Raw genomic sequence first — 15313 nt, forward strand, 5'->3', positions numbered from 1 at the left:
AAAAATATATAAATATAAATAGATAAAAATTCATTAGAATTAAATTCTTCTATAATTCTTTCCAATCAAATTCTTTCCAATCTATGGAAAAGAAAAGGGAATAATAATAATAATTATATTAAAAAGATGGCGGAACAAGAACTCATTTACAATTTCGATTGTAAGTAATAGACGATAAGATCTAGTAATAGACGCACCGATATCGAAATATCACATCACTGATTCATCGAGAACCAGCAAATTAGGTCGACCTGCTGTTCTGTCTTCACTGCGATTAATAGAAAGATATTTTATCGATTTTATTTCACCAACTGCTAACAAAGAAAAACCAACACGAAAATGTGTTGTGCGTTGTTCAAAACGAACCAATGGAAAGAAAGTTAGAAGTAGAAATCAAATATTGTTGTTCAGACTCCGATGTAGGTCTTTGTATCTCGAACTTCAAAGTTTACCGCACAAGAAGTTATTATTAAAACGGTGCGCGTGAAACATAATTTTTTACATTTTATATCATAGGTAAAACAAATTTAGACAGTAAAAAATGTAGACAGTTTTTTTGGTAAATTGCATAAATTTATCGAGATAAAAGTTTCAACCGTTAAAGGATTGAAACTTGACACTTTGTCTACAATATCGTGTCAGACTCCTGATAAGGAAATTCAAAACACGAGAATCATGGTTAAATCTTGTTCACATTCGTACGTTCGAATATATTTTCTTAAAAATATTAATAAGAAACTCTTATACGATGTCTTCTGAGAGAGAATTTAGTCTTCTAAGAGAGTTGTGACACATGCGACCGACCTTGCTGTTGATTATGACACGCGTTATGGAAATTTAAATCGTACGGCAAAGCCTCAACAAAGAAGCATTCGATCGCGTTCAGTACTATTTACTATAATACTTTCCATCGAACGATTATTAATATACGAAATATCGAGAGTTTATTCGAATTATTGGTAAATTTTCGTAAAAGGATATTTAAATGTACACGTAGAAAGCGAGCAAATTAACAGACTCGAAACGATTCATTCGAATCGAGAAGAAGAATCAGGATAGATTTCAATTATTTTACATAAATACGTTACGTATAATTTTAGAGAAGAATTTAGCGCACTAAAATAAGAAAAAATGCTACAATTGATTTTGTATCGTTCTGAACGTTTTATCGTGCACCTCTAGATTCGCTGGCAACGCTCACGAATATGCAGTCGGAGCACCTCGACGTTATCTATCGGTGTGTTGTAAAGCAAAGACTTTAGGTATCCCCGCAAATAGAAATCTATGCGTACCGGTGTCATCGAGAGAATGCATCGAACTGGTTCAAGCACGTTACAAACTAGTGTTTACATAACAGACAGCAAGGACGCAGACAAGACGAGAAACGTTTTACTTACAAACGATCGAAGGAAAAGTAATTCGTTTTTTATACGAATTACTGGAAGACTAAAGCGATTCTAACTAGAAAACAAAGTCGTAGAGGTCGTATATTTATACGAACTTTTCTGCTCGAATTCGTCTCTGAGGTTGCGTTCACGTGTTTAGTAACAACGTGTGTAAGATTTGCGTTGAACGTTATTGGCCGTAAGAGTAACAAAGACGCGATAAATAATGAAGCAAACAGGAAAACAAATTATAATTACGTAAAGGAAAACAACGAAGCTCTCGTTCGTACCTGTAAACTATTTGTATAATTGAAAATAGTTCCCGAAGAGAATCTACGGTAAGGATTAAAAATAGACACGAATAAACTTTGCTCTTTTATCCTCGTGTAAGATTTATTGCTAAATTCGATCACAATTATTCCGAGAAAGGAATCATTTAAACGGAATTATCTATTTTATTTCTACATGTTTCTCGATCGCTATATCGAAAATATAATTATAATTTCGGTTCAATGGTTATAGTTTTTTTTCGATATCATGGAAAACGACTCTCTAACTAGCGAGACGAATCGATCAACGTAAAAACGCATCGTTGAAAATGTCTACGAATCTGCAATTAATTTATGCTTAAAATCGAGGTTGCTATCGGTATCGAATGACTATTATTTCTTAAAATAGGGAAGCTCGACTAAATACAACCGACAGGTAGAGTATACTGTCCGACACAGGTCGTACGATGCTTATACCTCGACCATAAGGGTAGTTCGTGTAGAATGTCGTATAACTATCGTATAATTTTATACTTCCGTACCGAGTATAGACGTCTCGATTCAAAAGGTTGCAAAATTTTATTCAAGCGGAATAATTTTCAAACTGCGTGAAAATACGATCATCGTGCGATTCAACAGTCTCCTCCTGCGCTAAAGGTATACATACATATGCGTTTTATCTCTCTCTCGTTCGTCACATGCACGTGAATCGTTGCGTGTCGCTCACTCGTCCCGCACGTGATGCCATCTAGTCACCAATTGGTTAAATTCTACAGTTGGTTTCCTTCAACAAAATTGCGATTACTAAGAATTCTTTTACGTTATCGTTCCCTTCGTACGAAAATCAATGGAAAAAAAATAGCGATGACTGGACAGTTAGATATGTTCCTGCGATACATTTATCGCTTGAAAAAGTCAGAGAAACGAATAGTAACGGGAGTCATGCTTCTTCGATAAAGAAGAGATATTCAGTTACTGGATTTCGATCGATGATTAATCGCGATGTTATTTTTCAACGCAACGCATCGAGTAAAATTAAGCGGATATTCGTATTTTTCTGGCAAGAAAAATTAATGGACGATTAATCGTAACGTTATTTTTTAACGCGATACATCGATTAAAATTAAGGGGGATATTTGCATTTTCCTGATCGGTGAAATTAATGGACGATTAATCGTAACGTTGGTTTTTAACGCAACACATTGATTAAACTTGAGTGGATATTCGTCTTTTTCTGGTCGTAAGAAATGCTTTTTTCCTTCGTATCTTTTTATAAGTTTATACTGTTTGGAATACGCGTGTGAAATATTATACCGAAATTCAAAATACGAACGAAATTATCAACGCCCTCGAAACACACATACATTGAAGTTCTTTTGGTCGTTTCTTAGATTAATTTTTACTCGCGTAGTCAGCGTATAAATAACATTTTATGTTTTTTACGCGTGTATTTGTGCGTTCTTAAACCGAAATCGAGGATCCTTCTATCACCGATAAGATTAAGTAACACAGTTTTACAAGTATCACCGTAGAAAACGGTACAAAAAACTTCGAACGCATTTTTCTTTTGTTTGCACCAACAGATGAAAATTGACAAATATCACTCAAGAATGGATACTTGTCGCGATTTCATCCGCCATTTCGTTTAATCTCGCTTTTTGTAACGTTTCTGATACCTGCTATAAATACCACTCTGTAGATTAAAAATCATTCTCAATTATATATTTCTGACCACCAGTACGAGTGTTATCATGGAACGAGGCAAACGTAAACACGGTTTACGTTTTTACACGTAACTTTTTAAACATCGATGCTTTCGTCGTACAAAAATTCGTGCGTCTTTTTCAACGATTTTCAATACGTAAAATTATTGATCGAAATATAGTGTATATACTTGTTTTCTCTAAAAAAAAAAAAAAAACAATTGCGATTACCTATTTCTGGCCCGAGAGAGAAAGAAGAAACGAATCGGTGTATTTTGTTTGTTTTCCTTTGCAACGTATCGTTTGTAACCACGTTCCTCGATAATAGAGCATAGCGCGTCTGTGCGTTTCCTATCTTTTCGCCCGCAGTGCCTCCTACTATTCCTTATCGAGATACAAAAGGGGAATTCGTTTTCTCTGGTCGCATGTATCGTCTGAGTTTTATTACGAGGCAACGGAGCGTCACGAGGGCTTGACGTAGACGTAACGATTATCATGAGCTTTCTGCGAATGGGACGCAAGTGCGCCGTTATGGGATATCGTCTTGGACTTCGCGCGGTGCCATTAACGAAGTCGATAACGGAGCTTTCTCGATAACCGATCGGAGATTAATCATATTATGGACGACACGATACAGAAACGAGCGAAGGCGGTTTCGATTCTGGAAAATAGTGCTCGTTAGTTTGGACTTTAACACAAGTTATCGCGTGTTTCTTCGCGTCGTCGTGTCCAATAACAGCGAATCGTAAATTGCTGGTGTTGTTATACCGTTGACGCTACCACGAAGGTTCACCTTCGTTTCTTACGATGAGCAATATCGATAGGACGGGCCTATATTTGGTCCGAGATGACACAATCGTGGAGACAGAGTACGTCGAAGGACCATTGTCGAACGAATCTACGGAATATTTCATTATCGATCGATGGGATAATTAATAGCCGCGAAATTTCTACGTTCGTGGAGGATAGTTATGGTATTTGCACGTGACAGGAATAGTACGTACGATTGCGTCAGGGTTGTGGAAAACAGCACGTGTTTATTCACAGTACACCATCTGTAATCAGCGCGGTCACATGTTTGTTCTCATAAGCGTACCTTACACAGTCAACGTGATCATTCGTCGGCCAGGGACTTCGGGTAGACGATGTTCTAGAATTAGACGACCTTCGCGAAAAGGGATACTCGGTGACGACGGCAGAGAAGTATAGTAATATATTTCGCGGAGAATCGTTCTCCCGCTTCGGCGATTACGCGCCTTAATCGCCGATCAGAGGTGTTCGAATACTCGGATGAAACGAACCGAGTTATAATCGGTGCGAATAGTCGAACCGATTCGAGTTGCTCGAAAGAACCGATCGATTAGGATTGAATCGAGTAGCTCGGAAGAATCGATTCATTGGGATCGAAACGAGTAGTTCAAATTGACACGAGTGTCTCGAAAGAACCGAAAAGCTCGAATTGAAACGAGTAGCTCGAAAGAACCGAGCGTCTGAGAAGAAGCTGTTCAGATATTTGTTTTTTATTTTTTTTATTTTATCTTATTTCATTTATTCGTGTAGGGATTGCACTCTTTGGTAAACGAAAATACGGAAAAGTTATACAGAACCGTCGTAGGAAGCTAACAGTTGCGTAATATTTATTTCTAAAAGTAATAGTAGAAACGGAAGAATTTTAAATATACACACAATTTCAATTATAAAAACCATAAGCACAATTATTGTGCTCAGTTCGAGGGATTCGTTCGAGTTATTCGTTTCGATTCGAACCACTCGCTTCAATTCGAACTACTCGATATTTTCAAGTCGCTTGGTTTTTTTTTTTTCGAACTGCTCGATCCTTCGAGTTCTCTCAAGGAGTTTCTCTCTTGAATTTCGAGTTACTCGAATATTCGAGTGTCCAAACACTTTCACGTCGATGGAATCACAGATCGATATTCGACGAGTGCTCGAGCCACTTGCCCGAACACGAGGTGTTTGGACTCTCCGCGTCTGTTCCTCCTCGCTCTTGACCGAATTTTAATTTCATCGGCTCGTGACACAGTTCCATCGCGCACGATTTGTGTTTTTCATCGATGCCTCGTTCATCGTCAATGTTGCGTGAACTCTTTCGTGTGTTGGCAAAGCGGAAAACATGTTTTGCAATAATTCTTAAAATCTACGCTTACGATGTCGCGACGACGCCTTGCTTCGTACTTCAATCTGTTTATTTAAGTTTCTTCGCATAACAGTGCCGTTGCCCACTGGATAAAGTTTCTTCGATCTTCGATCTTCGATTTCACTTCTCACGGAACTTTTATTCGGACGTTTTGTACAGTCGTATCCGGATAACGGTTACGGAACATTCGCAGCAAATTATAGAACAGTGTTTTTCAAAGTATGGAGAGCAAACACTAAGGTGAGTGTCTTACGACCCAAGGGGACCGTGAAAAAATGTGTTTAATCCAGAAAAACGTGGATATCGCTGTTTCCCGTCGATATTGGGTCGACGTATTAATTATCGAAAAATTTGTACCGTATTTTTATGCAAACTTATTATAATAGAATTTGAGTAAATTATAATTGTACAATTGTACAATTTAGAAACATTGGAACTACTAAGAAAAAGTCTCAGGTATAGAAATTTTTTTTTCCAAGGAGGGTGTCTCTTAAAACATTCGCAAATTCTTTGTACAGAACGATAAAGAAAAGTTTTTCCACGATATTGTCATTATGTGATACGTGAAAAAATGTTTCGGTCCAAGTTTCTCAAAGTTCGAAATAATTACAAATTATTAACGATCCATCGTGTAATTTATACTGTATACAGAAAATTGTATTACCTCTAATTCGAAGATTGGTGAAGCGATTAAGAATTTTGTAACAGAAAAGATTCTTGTAAAATTTGTTCGCAAAGCTCAAAAATTCTCTTATCATCTAATTATATTTCTTTTCCGCAATAAATTGCACCATCGTGAATACTCGTAGCTACAGAGTGGTTACTATAGCTATTAGATATAAGATGATTATCGAAAATTTTACCTCTTAATCACCTTTCAATAATGGACGGTAATTTGCCCATCGAAGCTTAAACCGCGTAGACTTCTCGGAAAGTTAAAATTCTTCGCGGTTGCGGAATATTTTTAAAAGCGTAAAGTACGTTTTTAATTATCTTAAAATATCAGAATGTCGTATCCTTGTATCAAAACTATACGCTTACAACGATAATCGGTATAAATTAAATTATTTTCCCCCGTCGAGAATACCGGTTCCCAAAATTGTTACCGCACCGCGTACGATTGAATTTGTAACGCCTATAGATAAGATAAAGAAAAATTTTATTCTGTTAATAACAATAAACAATTATTATTAAATATATTACCAAAGCTAAGTACCGTTAATTTATATTTACGAAAAGGAGCCGCGAGTGATAACAATTTGAGAACCCCTGTGCGTCGGGGGTGAATTTTACTCGCTCGTGAATAGGTAAAAAGTAACTATCCGTAAACTGGCATTCTTTCCGCGAGTAAAACGGATTTCGCTCGGAAAGAACGTTAGTTAGCGCAGTACGAAGGGATTTTTACGTACCGTTAAAATTCTGTGCCAATGGACGACGAAGGGAGTGTGCGTTTCTCTAGTACATCTCAAGGACACGAGAAGTAGAAAAAAAAAATGGCGAGAAAAATAAGCGGGAAAGTTTTCGATTTAACGGGTAAGAACGCGATTATGATTCCTTCACCGTAGGAAAGTAGCGACGAGAAAGATGATTTTCTTTCCTCGCGAAAAGAATAGCTAGATAACGATGTGTACGAATCTTTTCAACAGTGTGTAGTTGGAAAAGGAAAGGAGAGGCGAGGTGAGGCGAGGGGAGGCGAGGCGAGACGGACGGCTCTGGTTTGTTATTGTCAGCGGTGGTGAAGCTGCTGGATCCGGTGATGCCCGGTTATCGTATGAAAAACACTGGTGGGGCCACCGCGGTCAACCGTTTGCCAATAAACTCCGGTCACAACACAGGCTTCGATGTCAGCCGCAAAAATCTATCCGGTCCGGTTATATCCGGAATACCGATAACTCGACTCCGTTAAAGCGGTTCCCCAGCAATTTTTCGCGATCCGGCTCCTTTCCCGGATTGCTCGTCTGCTCGCGTCTCGTGGAACGAGCTTCGATATCGAGGGTCAACGAGCAGCGTCGATTACAGTTCCGAAGCCGCGAGCGTAACGAGAACGTTCGTTCCTTGTCTGACGTCCGAGTCAACACGTACACAGCTCCGTTTACAAGCGCGAATACTGTACTCGAATGTGCAGAAACTTTCGTTGATTATCATGACAGAAAATAAATAAACCTTCGTTTCGGAACTGTACCCATTATTATCTTTGAGATACAGGTTGTATAAATGTCGCTTGAAAATTGAAACGAGTATAAATATTATAATAGTATAATATCATAAGCAAAAAGATCATAAATACTCGAACGATTGCATTGGCGAAGGCGGGACGTTTATAGTCTCCGCTTACAAGTGCGAACACTGTACTCGAATGTGCAGAAAGTTTCGTCGATTATCGTGGCAGTAAATATTCTACCTTCGTGTCTGAATTATGTGCATTATTATTTTCGTTATCCTACCTTCTCTTTTCAATTATGTGCATTATTGTCTTTGAGATATAAGACTTATCGTTGTAAAAAAGTATTTAATATAATCGTAGAGGCGATATTTATTGAATCGAAACGTTAAAAGTGGTTAGAAGACTTTACTTCGTAATAATGCTTCGTCATTGTCGGATACTAACGCGTTTATCCAACCGTGTTTGCAATGACTACTAAGTTTTGAACTTAACAAAAAAGTTAATTATCGTTTAGATTTTTATAACAGTGAAAATACGCTGACGCTGAATAAATGAAATTGAAATGCAGGTAAAAGAATTTCTTAATATTCATATTTATTGTATTATAGAAGTATAAGTTTTTGATTATCGATATTCCAAATACCCTCTTTCCAATGCATGTAGATTAGGTAAACGCGTTAAAATAATTTCACGTACCGAAACGTACAAAGTTAGACAGAATTTTTATTATTAGAAAGTTATACACGAATATCACCGTACAACAATTTAATTAACACTTTCACTGTTTCATTAGCGAGAAGTAACGGTCTCTGTGCTGAATTAATTTCACAATTCATTTTTGAATAATTCTACTTATTATAAATAAATGTAAAAATTAAATAAAGTATAAGAAATATTGAAAAATTGTCCAGAAAAATCGAAAAGTTCGTTTACCTGGAGTTTTTTTCAACTTGGATATCGAGCATGATATAATTGCCCACGTTTCAATATACTCGAGTACAGCAATCGGAAAGTTAAGAAGAATTTAATTCGCAAATACAGTTTCAAAATGTATCAAGAGAATAATATTTCTATGACTCGTTGGAAGGTGAAGTTCGAGAAACACTGGTTTCGATCAACTATTCTTGTTTGAAACTATAACCAAAAACCGTAAGGACCACTGCCTGCACACACGATACGCAGCGAGAAATAGTTCGATCGAAAATGTTTGGTTATGTTCCATGCCCGACTCACACACAGACACGTACACACTCGACGAGGCGTAATTTTTTGTGCGAACGGCAGCGCGTCACGCGGGCAGTGGTCACTCTCGAATGCGAGTATCTGGTTCAAGGCAGTGCTGTACGCTGTTTGCATAGAAAAATACGTGCTACCGGCGGCCGTCTGAATTTTTCCTCGGTAACGATGAATATATAGTCTCGCAGGGAGAGAGAAAAATACCGCGGCAGATAATTCCTGAGTAGGCTTCCTCGACGAAACGTGTTTCCTCACGTGTTGGGCGTTATGCATCGCGTTTACAACACGTGATAGCGCGGCGTCATCGCCGAGCGACATCTCCCTCCTTGTTAAAGGAACGTAAGCGCCGCCACCCGTGGATCGCAGTCTTGGCTGTGCCATATCGAAGCACGCACAGGATTACGAGAGCGTCCGCTGTTTCGCGCGACATCGTCCACAACGCGCATCGTCGCACGAATCGCATTGTTCCGCGCCGTGAACAGTCTCGAGTAACGAGTTCCCGTTTGCGAATACCGCTGTCAATCGTTTTGAGAACAGCGTAAACGACACTTGGTCGTATTTCCACTAAATAGACTGATTCGAAGTCAACAGAGAAGAGACTATTATCCTATTGTCGTTTGGTGTGTCCAAAGTATAGTTTCAACGGGACACACACCACGCGTATAGCAAGCACCGTCGGGCGCGACACTCGCAGGAAAAAGGAGGAACAATAAAGGCGCGTTCGCCTTCATTTTTTCTCGCGTGTTTCGGTAGTCGAAGCACGATGGTGACGCATAGCATGGACAATATTTTGAATATGCAATATTACCCAACGAACAGTCACGTAGATGCGGCAGTGCACTCGCCGCCAATGAGGAAGAGGCGCTGTTTGAATAAAGAGGTGATACTTTCTTTCCTATTTGGTGCAACCGGGTTTTCAGAGAAATACGTTCATCGGAATTCGTGGAATATGCTGTTCCGTGTTATCATCGAGCGAGAAATTGATTTTTTTCTCGAACCTCTCGATGGACGAATAATCGTTCGTGTTTTAATTCGTGGAAGCCTTTCGATTTTAAATGGTCGTCAATTTGGTTAAATATTGGCGATCCTTCGAAGCTGGAATGCGACGCAAAACACTGTCCGGCGAACGCGCGATATTAATATTAATAAAATTTATCTAATTATTCGAATGTGATTTTTACAACGCTTCGATAGAGTTGCTGCTGTGTCCCCCGCAGAGTATATTGTTATACATGTTCACGACAACGCTGCGGTGTTAATAAGTTGACAAAGCATTGATTCGACGTTATTAAGAAATTGTTAACTGGTTAAAGTGTTTAGGGTATCGTTAAGAAAGTGATTGAGTGATCGCGAAGCCGATATAAGAACCGAATGCGAAGAGAATATTTTTCAGCTTTCATCGATGAATCTGCGCATCTGGACGAGTGGAAATTTATTATCAAAAGCTGCTTTGAAACGAAAGTTCAAGATTTCTTATTTCTACGTCTTCTATCGGACAAATGGATGAAACGTTTCGAATTTTCTTTCAGGAAAGTGACTGAAGTTTCGATCAATTAGGTTCGTGCTGTGCATATGTAGGGGCAAATGCATACAAAATGCGTCATTGATGTGTATACACTAACGGGAGACAGAGTGGAGGAAGCGCTTTGCTGCTCGAAAGAACAGCGCGCAATCTGATTGGCCAAATCTTTAACAATATTTTACAAAGAAACGGTTCGTCCGCGACGCATGGTTCCTTTTGACCTTTTTATCCTCCGTTTGAATAGATTGCGTAGAAATGAAAAAAAAAGTTGATCTTTCGTTGCAAATGTTTCTTTACGCTCTGTACATCTAATCGTATGAAAAATAAATTCGAAGAGTTAATGCAGAAAATGTGTTATTCTATTTTAAACTCTACTCGCGATATAATTACGTTATATTGTTTGAAAGAGTAATTTTGAAAATACTAAGTGTTTTCGATGTAATGAAACGTCGAAATAATGAAGAAAGAGTTCGAAATTTCGGTTACACAATACAGTCGTTCGCGAGTTATAGTTTTGTGTGTTGGAATGCATAGATATAACTTTCACTCTTCTAGATCCGCCCACATAACTCGATCGTAAAAACCTAATTATAGTTGCGTTCGTGGTTAAGGTAGAGTGAATTAAAACTACTACTAAATGAAATCGTCCCGACCATTGTTTTTCCATCGGTGTCGAAAAAAAGAATGAAAAATAAATCGTTGTCCGAAATCGTTGTTATCCAAATAAATTTATGTTTCGAAATAACATGTACGCGATGCTTTCTAAGTGTTTCGCGATGGTACCTGTCGGTCGTTGTTTAACACGGTGTTTTTCATTATGTTGCAGCAAGATCCGATGTCTCATAGGATCATCGAGAAGCGAAGAAGAGACCGCATGAACAATTGCTTGGCCGATCTCAGTAGGCTCATACCGGCCGAGTACTTGAAGAAAGGCCGAGGCAGGGTCGAGAAGACGGAGATCATCGAGATGGCCATTCGCCATATGAAGCATCTTCAAGGTCTTCGACAAGGTACCGATCGGTCCAATACGGAGAACAATCCGGTGGTTGGTCGATACGTCGGTACCGAATAAAAAATTAGCTAACGTTCCTTATCTGTCGTTCAGAAACGAAGCACTCGGCCGTGTCGTCCGCTCACACGCACCCGGAGGACAGCGTGGACAGCGTCTCCCACTCAACAGTGGCGTCCACCGCGGCGGAACACTACAGGCTGGGTTTCCAAGAATGTCTCAGCGAGACGATGCACTTTCTCGTCGAGGTGGAAGGTTTCTTCGCCAGAGACTCCCTCTGCGTGCATCTCATTAGCCATTTGCAGCAGCACTGCGAGAAGATCTTGGCTACCAGTGAGTAGTCCTCGCGAGGGACACTAGAACACCTCGTCTGTTTAGAAGTTTCGTGTAACGATCCGTGTCCGAAACTTTCAGGCGACAGGCTGGGCTTCCCCCATCCCGAGATGCCAGCGTCTAATGGCATCGCGAACGGCAACAGCTACGCTCACACCAGCATTCCCACGATGTGTCAGCCTAACGGTCACTCGGACCACGGTTCGAGCTCAGGTGTGAGTTCGTTCGGTGACCCAGAGCGCCCTCTACGTTCAGCGATCATACAACCACCGACGATCGTTAGCGACGACAGCAATCATAGCACCCATTCGCATAGCACGCCGCCAGCCACCAGTTGCAAGCCTTCCAATTACAAGTTCAAGAGCTCCATAAAGCAAAGGTTCTCCGCGGAGAGGATAAAGTCTAGCCCACCACCGGCTGCCAGCTCGGAGAAGGCATCGTCGTCCCACGGGGTCCCTATCTTCGTTCTTCACGACGGTGGCGCGTTCTACGTCCCGTTGACCGTCGAGGCGTCGCTGCTGAGGCCTCATCTAAACTTCATCCCGGACACGGGCCCCGACACGGTTCTCCATCCGGTGACGATATCGGTGAACTTCAACCACTCGTCGCCGCCAGCGTGGTCGCACCATCACAGTCCTCCCCATCAGCAGCAGACATAAACGTTGTCCGAAGGTGGCTCGATGTCCTATTCTCGTTCGTTCACACTCTCCCCGAGGCATGTGCGCAAACGTGTGTTCACACGCGGACGGATGTCCGCGGTATTCCGTGGATTCGCACCGTGAACGATCGTCAGTCGAGTATTTGAACATCGTCGGTGGGGCAGAACGACGGCCAAGAATTCGATCGACGATCGTCGTACCAACGATTCGACGAAGTATTTCGGTCGGTTTGCCTCTTCGACGAGAACCAGTCGCGCTGTCCTCGCCCGCATAGAGGATAGTGTTTTAAGTTTCTTTCTGGTTCTTTAGTTCGTAAGATACGACGAACGCTCCTGCCGAAGTAACCCGTTCTATCGCAGGGAAACGAAGAGTCCTCCCGCGAGAGGGCCGAGGTAGGTGACAAGGAATTGCGTCTCGGTGACCAGTGACTTGCGCACGTATCATCCGACTTGCTACCCTGCGGAGATCATAAGTTGCCAATTAATCGGATTATGCTTGTTTCAAATTGCACGCGTTTACGTTATTGGCTGTACGAGTCCGTCGCGTGATAAATGTTGGAAGGACACGCATCGAAACAGAGTGAGACGTAGCGATAACGAGCGATTGATTACTGAAACGCATCGACGTGAGCGCATACCAGAAATATTTACTTGCCGGAACAACGTTTCCCGTAATATAATTTTGATCGATTCTACGCAGTAATTAATGTCAAGAACAACTATTACGATCGAGTAAAAATTCTCTCTTCGTTCATCCCAGACATCCGAGTTGTTTTCGCGAACTTGTCGCTTAATTTACATTTTTGTGGGTTCACAATTTCTCGGAACCCGTGGAACGATGCCATATCGATATTTTAAATGCCAGAGTACCTAAATTTTGATCACAAAATGTTTTAACACTCTTCCGGAGTGTGCAACAATTTTCTTTGGACCTGTACCGAAGATACCCTTCATTTTATAAATATACGCGAAAAATTTTGTTACGCAATAAGATCCCTGTATCTGTGGTTTTGTATATTTCCCGCTGATACGGAGATTCTATTCCTCTGTAACGTGATCATTTGGCATCTAAATGTTGGGTATCCCTGATGGTAATTGGCCAGAGCAGAGGCTCGGTCCTTTTGCTCCACTGTCGTTCAGTTTTCAAGGATTTTGCAACTTATGATCTCTGTACAGCAGTTGTGTTTCAAGAACGATCCAAAGTATCGTAGGAAGAAAGAACGATCTTGGATTAACCTGTTCATACTCAGCAAAGTGTAACTTTGTAAAAGTAAGGATTGAAAATAAATCAACGTGTCTTTCTACACGGTATATACAAATGATAACGTTCAATCGTGGTCGTTAACGTCCAAATAGAAGACATTCGGTCGTAAATTTTACTCATTTTTTTTGGTATGAATGGGTTAACAAGAATAATGACGTCACAAGTGAGGTAGAATGCGGTCAATGTCGAGTAATTTTTGTCAGCTGTAAAACTAACGAAGGTCGAACGAAATGACCGACCCACTTAGACTCTGAATTATCCGTTCCAGGTTCTCTCTTTCTCTCTACGATGTACAGGGTGATTGTCTCACCGGTGGATTCAGAGACAACGGTCTTCGTTGAAGTAGTCGTCGATCAGCCGATGACGCAACAGGGACTTTGGTCGCTTCATCGTTATATACAAACACGAGATTATCACTGGAGTGTTTAAGAGACGGCAATGTCTTTAGATCCATTGACAAGAGAATCACTCTGTATTGTTATAATGGTTCACAATTAGGTAATAAAGAGGGCCTCTTCTTAACTCTGCGATACAAAGAACGGATGCGTCGAGGATGTTTTTGTATATTTACCGAGGCTGTGGGTTGTCTTAGCATTTACGAGGTTCGAGAGAAAGAGCGATAGAGGTCGTAGATAGAGATAGAGTATTAGGGCGTGGAGCCCGGGTTGCTTTAGCTTCGGTGTGCCCTTTTTCTTTCGTCGTCGCGGTCGAGTCCCGTTCCTCCAGTTTCTTTTTTCGCGGGCGAATGTTTTATCGTTGTTTCGTTGCATCTTCCTCTATCGGTTCGGTTCGTCTCTCAGTGCTTTATCGTTATTTCTTTTTGTCGTCGAGAGCACGATGGATGCGTCGCGGTGCCGCCCGCTGGCGAAGCCACGAGCGATCAGAAAATTCTAGGTTCCGTCGTCAACGTTTGCCAATTAGTATTAAGGACAAGTTTCTCGATCTTTCCGCCCCTTGACTCTCCAGCGCAAACGTGGAACCGGATAGTTGCGCGTACCGTGTTCGGTTGACCCGATGCGACGAGATTCTGTTCTCTTTTTTTTTTCTTTTATCCTTTTTGAAGCGTAAGGTAGCCGGACAGAAGTGCCTATACATTTTCATTTACGAAGAACAGCGTTTAGTTTTCTGCGAACAATTATGCGTCACGTTCGATCGCAACGAGGGATCGAGTCTTGCTCGAGACGTCCCGAGTAAACGGGCCTCGGCAATTAACGACTGACCAAGACCTGCATTACACTAAATTCTTGTAAGATCGTTGCATTAAATATATATTTGTACATACCACGTCTAGTTGTAACGTTAACGAAGAATTTATACGGAATAAATTATATTTACCATAGTCGTGTACCTTGCATATCTATTCCCATGGTTGTTTCCCGTTTGTTGGATCATTGTTTTGTACTTGCGATAGATAGGTATATTTCACGCACCTTGCGCAAGGATTTCGTTCCAACCGACTAAGAAATCGATAGAAACATTTTTGAGAGTTCGTTTCAGGATAAGAGAAGTTTCATCGAATCGTTCAAACTTTGTCCAAAGATTCGGAGAAGACTGATCCAGAAGTTAGTCCAATCGCGAGACTATGGACACCTACGTTTATTCGTTCCTCTCGATC

General features: G+C 40.7%; 1 protein-coding gene and 1 long non-coding RNA gene across 6 annotated transcripts in view; both read left to right on the forward strand.

Annotated features, from left to right (window-relative positions):
- Positions 1-15037, forward strand: part of Cwo (transcription factor cwo) — an 86596-nt gene extending 71559 nt beyond the window's left edge. For 3 of the 5 annotated variants that reach the window (XM_076307645.1, XM_076307646.1, XM_076307648.1), the window contains 3 exons: positions 11261-11444; positions 11540-11776; positions 11858-15037. In XM_076307645.1, the coding sequence (XP_076163760.1) occupies positions 11261-11444; positions 11540-11776; positions 11858-12435 (999 nt within the window). In that variant the 3' untranslated portion in view covers positions 12436-15037. Of the gene's footprint in view, positions 1-9101; positions 9793-9997; positions 10470-11260; positions 11445-11539; positions 11777-11857 lie in introns of those variants that run through there. The other 2 variants (XM_076307647.1, XM_076307649.1) reach the window with 2 other exon arrangements.
- On the forward strand, positions 4004-7926 carry LOC143144842 (uncharacterized). The gene is made up of 2 exons (XR_012991538.1): positions 4004-5752; positions 7159-7926. It is a non-coding gene; the product is annotated as an uncharacterized LOC143144842 (long non-coding RNA).
- Positions 15038-15313: the final 276 nt, after the last annotated feature.

Source organism: Ptiloglossa arizonensis, chromosome 3, assembly GCF_051014685.1.
Source record: "Ptiloglossa arizonensis isolate GNS036 chromosome 3, iyPtiAriz1_principal, whole genome shotgun sequence".
Taxonomy (NCBI): Eukaryota; Metazoa; Arthropoda; class Insecta; order Hymenoptera; family Colletidae; genus Ptiloglossa; species Ptiloglossa arizonensis.